This window comes from Protopterus annectens, chromosome 9.part0, assembly GCF_019279795.1.
Source record: "Protopterus annectens isolate FY-2018-M chromosome 9.part0, PAN1.0, whole genome shotgun sequence".
Lineage (NCBI taxonomy): Eukaryota > Metazoa > Chordata > Ceratodontiformes > Protopteridae > Protopterus > Protopterus annectens.
In genome coordinates, this window is record NC_056743.1 from 821461519 (window position 1) to 821477796 (window position 16278).

General features: G+C 34.6%; 1 protein-coding gene across 2 annotated transcripts in view; it reads left to right on the forward strand.

The window, feature by feature from the left end:
- Nucleotides 1–16278, forward strand: part of PFKM (phosphofructokinase, muscle) — a 345974-nt gene that overhangs the window by 271998 nt on the left and 57698 nt on the right. For both annotated transcript variants that reach the window (XM_044083480.1, XM_044083481.1), the window contains exons 17-19: nucleotides 2059–2211; nucleotides 8067–8231; nucleotides 14721–14782. In XM_044083480.1, coding sequence (XP_043939415.1) covers nucleotides 2059–2211; nucleotides 8067–8231; nucleotides 14721–14782 — 380 coding nt within the window. The remainder of the gene's footprint in view (nucleotides 1–2058; nucleotides 2212–8066; nucleotides 8232–14720; nucleotides 14783–16278) is intronic.

Genomic DNA, 16278 nt, shown 5'->3' on the forward strand with positions numbered 1-16278 from the left:
AAATATTGGAGTAGACTTTTTTTAAAGAGGGGTAAGGAGGTAATGGTAGTAATGCTAGGGGGAAGAGAATTCCAATTTTTTGCAGTGACATTAGCGAATAGAGCGTCACCTCCTGCATTATGGGATTTGACAGTTTGTAAAAGAAACCTATCAGCAGAACGTAGGCTATTTAGGTTGTTATATGTCTTTCAGAAGAATAAGTTTTGTCTGCCTCCAAAGTGACATCAACAAACCAGCAAGAAAGAGCGCACCTACACTAATACTCTATGCTGAAAAGGTGTGTGACAGATGCCACTTTATGCAAACCTTAAGTAGGTCTTTATACAACTTTTAACAGCTTCTGGGTAGTTTTTGTTTTACTAGCTGCTTCACACATATGTAGCCTCTTTGTTTAGATGAAGTTTTCACAGCTTCTGTTTAGCCCAGTTTGATAACACTCTCCCTCTAGAGCAGGTCCCACCACAGAATAAGGGGGAAACTTGACCATATTTACAAGGCTACAGACTACAGAAGGAATGTTTCAGTTCTTATGGGCAAAACTATTACAAGCAAAAAGGTAAGAGCACTGTCGAATTACCCAGTGGGGCTCATAGCCTGTTAGAAAATTCTGGTAGAATAATGTCCTGTAAGGACTCCTTTTCCTAAATGAGCACCGATCCTGAGAGACCTCTCCTTTTTATTTTAATTGCTTCAGCTTGTTTTGCTATTCTGATTAATTTTATTTAAAACAAACTCATTCAAAACATTGTTTTCTAATAACATAAAATACTACTGGGTGATTTAGAAGAAGGAATGAAATGCTTTTACTTTAATATATTTAGAAGTTTTATTAAAACTTTACACTACCATAATACAAGTAAATTATGATATTATAGAAAACTGTAATAAAATTATAACAAAACTGTAATGTTAGACTAGAAAATTTGAAGACAGATTGTTATTAATAAACAAGATTTTGCTATCTAAACTCTTATATTTAATAAATATATCAGCTTTTGCCACAAATACAGTCCAAATAAAAATAAATCAGATGATGTAAATGTTTATTGCATCCAGACAAGCTAAGAATTACCCATAAGAATAATGTGAGATCACAGGGGAAATAATTAATAACGTTTCCTGACATAAAAGCATATATACAAGCAGGAAAGTTTAAAATTCTGATATATTATAACAGATATTGAATATAAAGCTGACTGGAAAAACATGCATATGAATTTAGTAGAAGATCATCTTGTAATACTAATATCATGTTTTAATAAAGAAAACTTAAAATACATAAAATAATATAAACACTGAAATACATAAGTAATAATATATATCATTATAAACAAATCTATTATTTAAGAACTATATAAAATCTTAAGAAAATTCATTAGCTGAAAAGAATTAATACTAACAGCTCCATTTTAGAAAATCCATACACAAATCCCTTTGAACATATAATACTAATACTAATACTAAAACTAATACCAATACTAATACCAGTACCAGTACCAAAACTACCAATACCAATACTAATACTAATACTAATACCAGTACTAATACCTAATACCAATAACAGAACCAATACTAATACCTATACTAATACTAATACCAATACTAATACCAGTACTAATACTAATAATAACTCTAATATATTGGGTTGGAGAAGTAAACATAAAATTATAGCAAGCTGGCAACATATTTCATGACTGCTCAATACTGGCAGTATACTGGAAAATTATCCTGCCCTTTTGAAAAATAATTTGGTCTAATAGTTTTTTACCAACAAAAATAATTGGGGTATATAATCTACCCCTGTATGTAATTATAAAAAAAGATGAATATACTCTCCTGTTTTGTTTATTAATTATTGCAAGAAAAATATAATATGACATTGGATGAAAGGAACCCCACATAAATGTCAAGAGTTCATTAATAACTCAGAGATCTATGATAAATAAATTGATACAGTAAATCTGAAAACTACATTGCTTGAAAAATATGTGAATGGTACTGATAGCAAAAATATGCTTCCTGACTAATATGTATTTTCTTGTGGTCTCAATTCTCTAGGCTTTTACAGGTGGCTTGGAGTTAATAAATGGTCGAGCAAAATATGAGGAACTCTGCATCCCATTTGTTATAATCCCTGCCACTGTGTCCAACAATGTCCCTGGCTCAGACTTCAGTATAGGAGCTGATACAGCCCTGAACACCATCACAATGGTAAGTATTTATTTTGTATAAATAATACTTTTGTATTCTTTTAGACTTCCTCTGATATAAATGCGACTGTAATGATTTTTTTAAACTGCTTAAAGAGAATTATTAATCAATTATTAGTCAAAAACAGAATACAAAGAATGAATGAACTCAGAAAGCTGACATATACTTCAACTAAGTGTCCTTCCTTGCATTATGTGCCCCTAGAGGTGCTATTAATAACAGGAGCTGTACAGGGTTGTATGTGCTGATGAGAAATACTAAAATATTGTTTTTAGTATTCAATTTATGAGTTTATTTAAAAAGAAATCAGTACATTTTCAGCCATCCAGTATGGAACTATTGCTCTTTTGGCAGATTTTTCCCTCGCAGCCTCTTAATCTTCAGACCTCTTCCAGACAATCAGCTTATTCATTTCCCTATGACCAAGGCTAGGCTTGGCTGGGAGGGATCATCATTAAGACAGCATTCACATATGATTTAGATTTTTCCATTAGCCATACATCCACTGTGCAAGCTCAGTCTGTGCAAGGGAAGGGAGCATACAATGGGCTGAGCATGCTAATCATCTCTGCTTTCATAAGGAGCATTGCCAGCAAGCATTCATTCCCTTGTCCTTAAACATGGGTGCTGGTTTCTCTGGTCTGTTGTACTAGAGAAATCCTAATTACCTAGTGTAATCACAGAGTGACTACAACCTCTTCCTTTACCTCCCTCTGAGAGATGTGAGCAGGTCATGACCCTTCATTTGTCTTTCTTACTGCCTGGCTTCTCCATTGTCAAGGCTGCTAACTGAACCAAAGGCTATTTGGGTTGTAGTTGGGACTCCATCCTGCTGTTCCATGAGGCTAGGCTTATAGAAGTATTTGGACTTGATAAATGTGCAAAAGCAACTTTTAAAACAGGAAAACTGCAGCACCAAGAAAACATCAGTTTGGGACAAGAATGTGATATAAAAGAACTTGAGTAAGATGGAGTGTATAAATATTTGGGAATTGATAAAGGATCAACAATAAAACATGAACAAATATGAATAAAACTTAGTAAGGAATATTTTAGAAGACTTAAATTAATCCTGAAAACAGTGTTGACATTTAGGAACAAAATCCAAGCTAAAAATCAATTTGCTGTTCCTGTCCTAACTTGCAGTTTTGAGTGATTGACTGGCCCAAAAAAGTGTTGGATAGATTAGATAGAAAAACAAGAAGGATGCTTCATGCTCACCAAATGATTTATAAAAATCAGTGCATACCAAGATTATATATTACCCCTTCTGAGGGGGGATGGGCCTCCTTGAAATTGATTACATGTATAGATCTGCAATTGTGGGAGTCCACACATATCTACTGACCTCACAAGACCCAAACATAGTGAAAGTTCTGAAACATGAGGAGAATATATCTAAGATGACTTCTCTGCTTAATCTAGCAGAAGCATATTGGTGTCAAGCAGGAATGGAAATCAAACCAGAAGTAGCTAAAAGTCAGGCAGCAACTGAATGTGCCAAAAAGCAAAAGAAAAATATAAGGTGAAGGACCAGATGAGAAGGCAAGAAATGTGGAAAAAGCATAAATATAGTTGCAAGTATGTAAAACTTCTGGAAGAATCTCATGTTGATAAGGAATGAACACAGGAATGGTTAAGAAGAGGCAAATTCAAACCAAGAGATAAAAGGTTAATATTGGCAGCCCAAGATAGTGGGATACATACACGCTGGTTTATAAAGTCCATTGAACATGTGGGAGAAACAGATAAATGTAGGTTTTGTAAAACCAAATTGGAAACAGTCACATACCTCATTGCTGGTTGTGACATACTAATGGCAGAAGGACTGTATACTGAAAGGCATAATAATAATATGGCAAGACTGTTGCACTGGGGATTGTGCAAACATTATGGTACTGAAGTGGCGGAAAAACACTGGAAACATGAGCCACAAAGCATCATAGAAAATGATGAAGTCTACATCACATGGGACCACCCATTACCAACAGTTCAAAGATGTTAGAAAACCGGATGCAGTGGTCCATGAAAAGAAGACAAAAGTAGCATTGATCACTGAAATTGCCACACCCAGTGACTAGTGTCTTGCATACAGAGAGACACAAAGTCATAAAATATCAGGATCTGCAGGCACAAATGAGAGCAATGTGGAAGAAAGATACCCAGACAGTTCCAATAGTAGTAGGAGCAACTGGTCTTATAAAGAAGAATCTACAATCATATTTAGACAGGTTACCAATACATATAACCCCATACAAATTGCAGAAGGAGTCATTAGTGGGCACAGTGCGGCACTTCTGGCTGACATCAAAGATTGAAACAATACTAATTTCATGAACTTTAATCATACTTTGACTTCGTAATGGGGTCCATTCCACTCATGGTATTAGAAACCCAAAAGACTTGGAGAAATAAAAAAAGTATTTCACTTTACTGCAAACAAATAATTCAAAACTATTCACACTATGAAAGATCCTATATAACAATTTTGAATTTTACTGCCCCCCCCACCCCAGAAAAGCATGAGCTAACATCTGCTAGTTTCTCAATTCTGAACACCTGCAGACTAGTTTTTCTGATTTTTAATAGTTCTTCTTTAACAGTAATTGTAGGACATAAAATTCTGTTTATTTGATTTCATATTTGGTGAAATTGTGCTGGGTTCAGTTATGAAGGATTTTTTTTTTTACAGTAGAAAATATTTTTTAATTATACAACTTTTACTTCTCCCAACAGCCCAAGATCAGAATTTTATTTTAACTTTAATTTCCTTCTTTCTGGCCATTCTTTTTGTTAAGATTTTTTACAGATAATATATTTATCTCAGATGTCAACATGTTTCAAATTATAATTGTGCATACTCCGTGCCTGGTGGACAAATCCCACATCATGGGCTAGTCAGTCAAAAATGCTATCTGCTTATCTGGTGTCTGACTAATTCATATGGCTCAGCCAGATTTGGTGATAACAAGCATTTTAACCTTATTACTTAATAAAATATGCAGTGCTGAATGAAAGTATGTTATGTCATTCGAAAGGGGCTCCATAAACTTTCATAAAATTGTAACAATGTCCAAATTCACAGTTATTTCTCTAATTCCCAAGCATTACACTTGTCATAGCCGTCAACCATCAAAAGTAATAAAAGCCCTAACCTTCCCCCTATGACCCACCTATTGAAACTGTAAGTTATTAAACTATGTACACTATTTACAAACCCAAATTGCTGTTCATTAATTATCCCAGTTTTCTCCAGGGTGATTACTCCCCCAGTAAATAACCTACTTTTTGCCGTGTATCTTAACCAGGGAAACCAATGTTTAACAAGCTTATACTTATTCTTTATCATCACTTCCTCCTCTTCCGCCTTTATCCTGTCTACCAGTCTGAATATGTCCTCTGTTGTTGGGCTATCCCTTTTCTTCCACTTCCTTGTTTTGTTTTTTTGCGATTAACAAAATCACTCAAGTTAACTCACTCACCATCCATGATCGTTCTTCTATATGCTTCAAGTCCAAGAAAATAAATTAATAAATCTAGAATTTTGTCTCATATTTTGTATCCCTAACCTTTGCATATAAATCTCTTGTGAAATTATTTAAAACCATACACTGCCAGAATCTGTGTGCTCATTGACCCATTCCATCCCTGTCACATTTCTAGTTACTACTGAATGCAGATGAATACAGTCTATACAATTTCTCTGGTGTATGGAAATACTTATGCAAACATTCCTGTGCAAACATTCTGAATTTCCTTGCACTGATTGCTTTTTTCTGGTAGAGCACATATAGCCTTCCAGTTCTTGATCACTATATCCTTCCCTATCAGCTTACTGTCTTCTTTCCTATCGACTTACTCTCTTCTTTTATATTATTTTGTATCACTATATTGCCCTGATTTGATAGGGTTTTATATATATATATGCCCGTTCTCTCTTCCAGTCTTTCACATAAAATGAAGTCTGGCCATTCCTGCCTTGGGATTTTAATCATTTCCTTTTTAACTGCTTCCCTGTACAATACATACTAATGCAGCTACAACTCAGTCAAGATATTATACAGGAATGACACCTCTCCCCAGGTCAATGTTCTCCTATCAACAATTATTTGTTCCTTATATCGTGCCAGTGTACCCATCACTGCTAGCAGGAGTATTACACCTCTGTCCTCTAATCTACATCCTATGGGCAGTATGTCTTTATGCTGATTTTTAATATCCATTTCTGAAAAAGTTTTCTTATTTCCCCACTCACATCAAATATCACAGGTAGCATTACTTGTACCTCCCATCCCCAGATCACCTGAGATGTGTGAATGTGTCCCAGTCATGCACTATCCTCTTATACCATCATCTTCCATTTTTCAGAGTACATCTTTGAGATGTATCTCTCCCAATATGACATTTGTATTGCTAGTAAATATGAATTCAGATCAGGTACCCCAAGTGCTCCAATTGCCTAAGAAGCAATAATCTTTCCATCATACCAGTGGCTTTGCTCCTTCCCATAGAAAGTATCTTATCTGATCTTTTAGCTTTTCAGAATACTTCACTCTGGAATATGGCATAACTTGTGCCCTAAATGCAGAATTTGAGGCAGCATCTGCCAGTGTAATTATTTTACTTTTTGATCTCTTTCAACACCTAGAGATATCTTCTGCTATAAACCTACATTTACCTTCTCTATTATTATGTGAAGTTAAAAAGGATTTTATTGTTAAACACATGCTCTGTTTTACTAAACAGCCATTCGGAAGGCAAATCACAACTTCAGATAATAGTGATTTAAGACTACTACAGCCTTATACAGTCCCTGTACATATGGCATGTAGTATATTCATATCTCTCAAATGTTTTTGACTTTGCTGAATGTATCTGAGGACTGCAGTCACTAAATAATGACAGACATCTGAATTTCAGACTTTATATCCTTCAGAAAATGCATAGTAATGCTTAATCTGGTATTCTAGCAACTTACAAAGTAAATGACATCAAAAGTTAAAATCTGTCCATGAATTTGGGCCTTTGTCCCCCATTACTTTTTGGCTTTGTCTCTGATTCTTGAGCTATAAGGTTGAAGTAAAGCCACTAATAACATACTGAAAAGCTTTGTATGCTTGTACCTTAAATGCAGAGTTTGACCCCTTCCCTTCCTTAGGAAGAAGACAATTTCAGAAAGGTATGCAAAATTCCATTGGCAAGCAAAATGCCTTACCTTGTTTTAAGTTACTGATCCTCAAATGTTTCTGTTTAGATTTGTGTATTTTGTATAGACATTATGCATTCATGATGAGATTAGAAATAGTTAAATGGTACGTCCCTTAATGCATGGTACTAAAACGTAATAATTTGTATGGCTACTTCTTGCTGGAAGTGGCAAAATGATAGAAGATGCTTACAAAGGCGGTCAGGTTTGGCTTTTGAGACATGATATTTTTATATTTGCTGCAGTGACCTCTGTGGCACTGAAAAAGTTTTCTGTCATTTTTTGACATGGGATTTAGTGAGATAAAAAGAAGCAATACTAACCATGTTGTCTTCTACTGAAACAATTCTTTGCAACTTCTATCATTTTACTGAAATTGCTGTGCTGGATGCCTTGCGATGAAAGTAAATTGGTTTGTGTTCTTTGTTCTGGAGTGGGTCTTTGTTTCTAGAATAATTGAGACAGAGACAGTAGACACTTCTTCAGTCTGTGCATATGATGTTCTATAGTACAAATGTGGATGTGTAAGCACACCCAATAGATGATCTAGGTACAGATATAAGTCTGATATATACAATATATAGAAAAAACTTTTATAACATCACAGATGGCATTATGATTTTGGAACTACTGTCTTTTTTTTTGCCAGACCTGTGACCGCATCAAGCAGTCAGCTGCAGGCACCAAGAGAAGGGTCTTCATCATTGAAACTATGGGAGGATTCTGTGGGTACCTGGCAACCATGGCAGGCCTTGCATCTGGAGCAGATGCTGCTTATATATTTGAAGAGTCATTCTCAATTCATGACTTGCAGGTAAGACAAATGGAAATTCCAAACAAAGGCAATACAGAACTTCACCAAAATCTTAATATAAGTAGGAAAGCACATCAGCATACTGGTGTCTGAAAAGGCAGAAGGCCATAGGACTAGATACATAATTCCTGTACCGTGATACATTAGTGTGCATCACGTTGCTTAATGAACCAGTATGACCATGGAAATAGTTGAAGTCAGTCATTCACATGTGATAATAGTGACGGAATTCATAGCAGGGGAGTCGAGTCAGGAACTGCCGAATGATTAGTGAAAAAAAAACTATGCCTGCATTAAAAATGTATGTGTGTGTATGTGCATACACACATACATGCACTCATAGCATGCTTGCATCATACTGATAAAGAAGAGTGATTAGCAAATTGCTTTAACATTGGTTCTCTATCAGATATTAATTTGCACACTTCTTGTGTTTTATCATGCTCACTTCTGTTAAACACCTTTCTCTAAGGTATAAGAAAATATGTGGCACCTATATTTTAAAGTATTTAACTATATTAAGCCTTTCTTTCTTAAAAATATGAGACTTTTTTCCTACTAATTATATATATTATGTCCACATAAGACTATTACTGTATTTGCAAGACCAATGGATACTGGCAATGATATAGACATACAACCATGCTGACATGCCAGTGTCCCTTATGATGGAGTAAAACATTGATTTCCCTACATAATAAATAAAGATGATCAAGACTTTATATAACAGACAGCACTGGTAGTGTATAAGCATACTCAAATTAAAGGGTGGCAGTTTCCAACTGCTGTGTTTAGTTTGCATCTTGTAGACAAACCATACGCTGTTCCTGGAGGAAAATGTCACTGTATTTTGTAATAATCTGTAGTCATTGTGTCAGTCCTCTTATTCTCAGGAGGTATATGGATTTGTTTTGATAACTTTCAGAAGGTTAACAACTTCCTAGAATAATTTGTTCCATTGGTACTTATTTCACTGTGTTGTAATAAAAGGTGACTTAAGTTAAACTGAGTTGATTTAGGGAAAATGTGAGTCCAGTTATATGAAGATACAGTCAAATCATAACATTTGCTCTAACACAAACAGATAGTCAAGGAACCTGTAGTAATATAGTGATAAATTATGTTTCATTTTCTCTCTCTTAAATCATACAAAACATGTAGCTCAGGAAGAAATACATTTGATTATGAAGATGAGACTGTTGGTGTGTTACTGGACTATGGTAGATTTCTTGAAGCATCAGAAGTGCAAGCTAAAAGTATAGAAGATAATGAATAAAAACATATGTAAAGTGGAAAGTTCACAAATTAATCAAAAAGGTTAACAGCATTAGAAAACAGTGCTTGATACAAATACTTAAGTAGTTTGATATCTGAAAGAAAAAACAATATGTAGATACCATGACAGCAATTATCTACATAATAGAGTTTGTCCAGCAAGAAATAAATTATGCACGCAATGTAATAAATTGAACCACTTTGCAGAAGTACATAAGAATATAGAGAAATATAGGAACAGAAATACTCTACAAAAGAGGTGCATTATGTCGCAAAGTAACAAAAAGTGTGGAGGGTAAGCAAGTAGCTGATAAAACAGAATGTTAAAGGTTAAATAATGAGACCAAGGGAAGAGAAGAGAACAGTATACATATGATACATAAGAGGTAATACAGTTAAATATGACAGTTATAAACAGAAATATAAAAATGGTTAAATTCACAGATGAATCTATCAACGTTACAGATTACCTCATTTATGGACAGCCAAAACCAAAGACATGTGAAAACAGCACAAATAAGAGTGTATTTAAATGATACAGACCAGATATTTCAGACTCAAATCAGAAGGAGGCCAAATTTAACATTTTCCCTCTATCAGATTGCCACAAATCCCTCATTTAATAATTCATGGTGAGGGATAACATGTAATTTATTTCCTTGAGGAGGGGGCTACAGATAAGTTTACACTCTTAGGGACAAAATGATATTAATATTAAGCATGCTACTACTCTTCTTTCATCACTGGGCATGCTTTGTAGATTTACAGTTTGCATGCATTTATGAACTAGAATGTCATGTTTACTATTCAGCTCTTTATCTATATCAGTGTCATGAGTTTGTCTCAATTTAATGTAAATATTACATTGGTGTTCTTGCTTTTGATTATTTTATTTATTATTAATGATGTATCAAGAATCACAGTACAGTTATCACAATGCATATATTAATTTATTTTGGTTTAATTACTGCTGACACATTTACATGCTTTCTTTATTTTATAGTACCTCCTTCCTGCCTACTTACTGTTAGATAACTCACCTCTCCCATTTAAGTTGAAAACACTTCAGTATAGGGTCCTAGCAAATGGCTATGAAGTCCTAATCATGATATACGCTTTAAAGGTGCTAAGAAAAATAAATGCAAACAAGCTACAAAGTGCTATAAATATACAATAAATAATCAAGAGGCTGAAAGATACAATTTTAGTTTATTGAAAGACTTGATGCCTTTGGCCAAAAAAAAATGCTATCATGGGTTGCAGTTCAAAATTCATCACACATTTTATAAGAAATCATTAATAGCAACTCGCTCTTAAAATCATTAACTCTTAAAGCAATACACTCTAAAATATCTAAATGGTGTTGCATAACACAGCAGATTCCTTTAACCCAAATATGCCCAACTAATTTGTGTATTCAGTCCCTTAAGCAAAAGGCTGTCATACCTTAAAATCAGCTGTGATTCATTGGTTGATAAAATACCCTTTATATTTCAGCCAAATCTGTCAGAAATATTACATAAAACCACACATCTGGTATAACCATTGTATTCTGCATAATGGTTGTTAATGTGGACTGTTACTGCAGTCATTGGATAATTAGATTACTTTTATTTTATTACCATTTTTCCTTATATACCAACATACAGGCATACCATCACAATAAATTTTATAGACCACATTTTGGAACCACACTTGCATTTAGAGTTTAAGTAATGCTTATGGACACTTATTTTATTTATTTATTTTTCCTTTTTGGTAGTAGGTACACAGTTCCTGCTGTTTACTAATCTAACTGAAGGTCATAAATCTTGTTTTTCTATTCCCATGTTGAGAGTGTATGACAGAAGGGTATTCTTCTGACCACCTTCTTCTAGTAAGGGCTTGAAACTGTGATAGGTTGGATGTGTGTGTGATGCAGAGAAGCAAAGACTTGTGTGTCTTTGCATGTAGTTGGGTGTTCATATGTTGTATTATTGCATGAAAAAAAAAATCTTAGAAGAATAACTTGGATTTTTATTTGTCTGAAATCATAGCAAAGGAATTTAGAATGCATAACTGCCTTGCTTTTTATTAAAATTTTTGCATAGCAGTGTCAGGCTCTGAACTGGAGTATGACCTAAAAGATAATGTGAATAAAAACATTATACCAAGGAATGGTACCACAAGTGAAACTGCAAGCGACACTCTGTCAAGATGATTACCTTACTTGCAGATATTTGACTTAATTTTGCCCACTAGAGGTGACTAGGTTTAAAGGAATACTCATTTTTTAATTTTTTTTAACTTTTCTTTCTTAATTTTAATTCATCTTACTTAATAAAGCTGATGCATGGCTGAACGTCTATATAGGTCTATCTAATAAGCTTTACTGTGTTTATCTGCAAGTTTGGACAGTTAGGTCAATCAGTTACTATTGGTGACTGTCTTGATTTATTTTAATAAAGAGCAAAGTACTATTATAATACTTAATTTTAAGTAAGATTGATGAAAACTGCAATTTCTGCTTAAGGAGCTATAGTAGAAGAAACAGACTACATAAGATAAGCTAACACCTGACTGTAAACTTCTTCTAAAAAGGTAGTGTTAGGACAAAGATTTTTCCTCATATTATTACTGTGTATTCATACATAATATATTTGATTATGAGGAATAACTACTGACACCAGTCTCTAATAATTGTACAAAGAATCACCAGATAAGTATGCACCTGAATATCTAATTCCACAGGGTTTTCTTACGGCATATGATTACATGTCCAACTATTTTCAATTGTACTTTTCATTACACACAAATTATTGTGTAATTGTACTAAGTTAACATATAATCAACACGAGCTAAATGCAAGTTAGAGAACACACTGGAAAGTTGTGGATGTCAGAAAAAGAAAACTTTCACCACTTTTTTAATATCAGAATGGTTAGATGGCGTCACTAAAATACTAAACATGTAACTTAATTGACACAAAAATTCCAAATAAAGAGGTTAATGATACTGATCCAACATAAAGATCAGTAAACACACCACAAACAATTAGAAAGCATCATCGAAATACTAAAAGTCTTAATAGGTATCACCTGTGTAGTAATAAAACCCTGAGTATTAGAACAAATATGTCACACAATAAATTAAGTAAACTACATGCACAGAGGAGAAAAGTTGTTACCCCTTAAAGGAAAAAGAAAGAAAATGTATGCTATAAATATTATACAATATGAACATTTAAATTTAGGTGGGGCTATGAGAAGTGATGGGTTCATGTTAATTTAGAAACAAAGATTCTGGTTGCAGATAAGGACTGTTTGGTCCTCATGATCCACCTATTTCTAAGACAGTTAGGTAAAGTGCACTTGCTACATAACCAATATTTTTTTGCCTTTATAATTGCTTCAGGTATGTCATTCCATTCCTCTGCCATGCTGTGACCAAATGCTTCCTCTTGTTTACTTTGCGATGGCCACTTTCATTTTGTAATAGTGTACTTTTGTTCTCTGTTGATGTCCCTGCATTATATAACTATTTCTGTCCTGCTGTTTCTAACATAAGTTCTTTTATGTTCACTCTGATTTCCAGAAATTCACTGCAACTGATGATTAGTTAATGTAACTATATGGCTGATAGCTGCCACATATATGAATTAACAGTCATAATGCAGCTTCAATGGGGGATTTTTAAGTCAATTGCTGCAGTTCTGTATTATGAACTACACTTTACTGATAATGTTATTTCTACTACATTAAGTGTTTTTAATTGTCATCTCTCTACTTGTTATGGTTTTCATAAGTCAAGGTTTCTCTTGTCACCAAACTTTATTTTCAATATATACATGAGATTTCTTACATTTGTTTTAATTAATGTTTTAAGTATTCTAAACAACCTTCTAATGCTATGACATCATTTCATATGTATTTAAACTGATTTAGAATAATTAATGTTTTGTATTCTGAGGAAGCTGATATACTACATTTAAACTTGCTAGAATGTATTTCTTACTTCCGATTTTGAAAAAAGAAAAAAGGTATGGATCCGACCCTTGAGTTATCCCAGATATTCAAAGAAAGATTGTGATTTTGTGTCCACTCAAAATATCTAACTGCAAGATGCCTCCTGAATAGCAGTGTGCTTTGATTTTGGGATATAATTCTGCTTTCCCACATACTGTATCTGACATTTGCTTAAAATTATTGTGCATAAGCCACCCATTGGAGGAAACAGTATCATCTATACTTGGTGCAGTTGTCAGAGCTAATGTGGAAAAATAGTGAAAGGGATGAGCTCTGCAGGACTGTCCACTTACAATATTATCTAACCCAGAGGGTGATCCAAGCTATGAGACCAAGATTAAGCCAAGAATGTAACAGATGGGGTGTGAGTAGTGGACCTATACATAATAAATAATGAACTGTCACCCCTTTGCATTTGTTTCCCCTGTATGGAGTATGCCTTTGGGTAACCAAAGAAATATACAAGACATATGGCACTGGTTTGTTTATTTGTGTACTTTGGTTGTAGTTCTAATAACACAGAAAAGTTTCCTACAGCAATATCTGCAATGGCCAGATGAGCTAATCTGTACCTGCTGACACATGAAGGTGTTAACTTTTTCACCTCAGTCCTGAAGATGTTATACCAAGTATAAAGAACTAAACGTTTGGTATGAGCACTAAGATAATATTGCACTACAATCACTTTTCTTTTTCTGTATTTGTCTTTATGTTTTTAAGAGCAAGACTGTCTGTATTTTGTTGTAACAAAATAGGTAGAAGTGTATAGGTATTTGAGGGACTTCCCTCTCCTTAGGTAAATAGGTACAAGTGTATAGGTATTTGTAGGCTTTGGGGGACTCCCCTCCCAGAAAAAAGTTTTATGGTTTGGTAGTACCCTGGAATTTACAGTTTGATCTATCTGCATGATATTTTATTTTCTGTTAATAACTCTTATCAATTTTGTTTGTTTTACATTGGCGATCAACCCTGTCCATTCTGACAGGATGTGACTTTAAAACAGAGTAAAGCATAAGTTATAAACACAAATGAAAATGTATTGTATTATGATGTTCTAAGGTTATAAACCCATGTTTGTGTGCCCATTGTTATGCGTGGTGATATTTTTCATGACATCGTTTTGTTAGTCTCATTTGAGAGACAGCAGGTTGCTGTATTCCTGAATGTTATAGCATGTTGTTTACTAACTCGTGTGCCTTACGTTTTCTAGATAAATGTAGAACACCTGACTGAGAAGATGAAGACGACCGTAAAGAGAGGCCTGATTCTCAGGTACTGTACTGCAATCCATACTTAGTTTGTGTTAAACAGTTAAGCCCACTATCCACTTGCGCTTCTTTTCAAGTATACACCAGCAGCAGTATTTGCTTAAGTGACTTGTTCAGTGCTGCACAGTTTGTAAGTGGAAACTTAAGAAATCAAACTCAGGACTACATGATAAAGTTAATCGGTCACTCACACAGCCTTAACTTTCTCTTGTAGACTGCCAGACAGTTTATGTAAACAGGAAAAGGTGATACGGATTTCCAGACTGGTGTTATATCTGTGCATAACATTACACTATGAAGAACATCACAGAATAAATTTCAAGATTTAAATAGAACTGGAAATGATTTTAAATAATTTTGTTCTGTAAAATAAAAAAAAATGTAATATTAACATGCACCCCAGGTAATGTTTGTGTTGTTAAAGTCAGTTTATGAGTGTTGGATACAGTTATTATATATACTGTGTCCATTCAATAATCAAATAACTGCATACTAATGTATCCTATCATTGTTTATAATATATGGTGCATGAAATTCTTAAAGAATTTGGTTCATTTCTGTGATATAGCAAACAAAACCCAAGGAAACCTAAAGGTGTTACTGCTCAATGCTAGGAGCCTAACAAGAAACTCCAAGTTTTCTTCACTCTGAGAATACTGACATCTGTGCTGATACCAAGACATGGTTTTTAATCCAACAGAAAATACTCCAGTAGTGCAAGGTGTCAGTGCCTTCTACACATTTAGACCATCAGCTAGGTCCCAACAGATTGGGACAGAAGGTGAAGGAGTCTCATTCTATATTTGCAACAAGCATAGTTGTATTTTGGTTAAAGGGGACAATGTCCTGGAATTTATCCACATGCAATTCACCATAGACAAAGTCCCATACCATATCCTAGCAAGCTATATGTCACCCTCTATGTCCCTAGAATCCCATAGCTCATACCTAGACATACAGGTAACACTCACCATTAAACCAAATGTCTTATTAATGGGAGACTTTAACTCACACCTAAAGAAATCCCAATCCCTCTGAGCTACATGCTCTAGGGACCTAAACCTTGTCACCACAATAAACAGGACATGCTGGAGGGATAGATTCCTGTCCCAGAGACTTCCTATACTCTGGAACAAGCTACCCATCTATGTCAAGCAGAGTTCTTCATTAGCACTCTTCAAGAAAAATCTTGATGAGTGGATGGGAAGTAGGAAATACACCCCAGGGATGACTTCTGTGTCCCTGCTAGACAGTGGCACAGGAAAACAACTTTCTTGGGTGGCGTAAGCTATGGTACCTTGCTGGCTAGGCTTACGTAGACCCTTGGGAAAATAGCCTAGTACCTACCTATGAACCTATGAACCCTTTGTAAAGTAGAAAACATACACTGCCTCATACTCACAGGCACAATGATTCCTGGACTTTATTAACACAAATACCTTTGACTAGACAGTGTGCTAACCTATCAGAGGTTCAAACCTACTGGATCTGGTACTCACC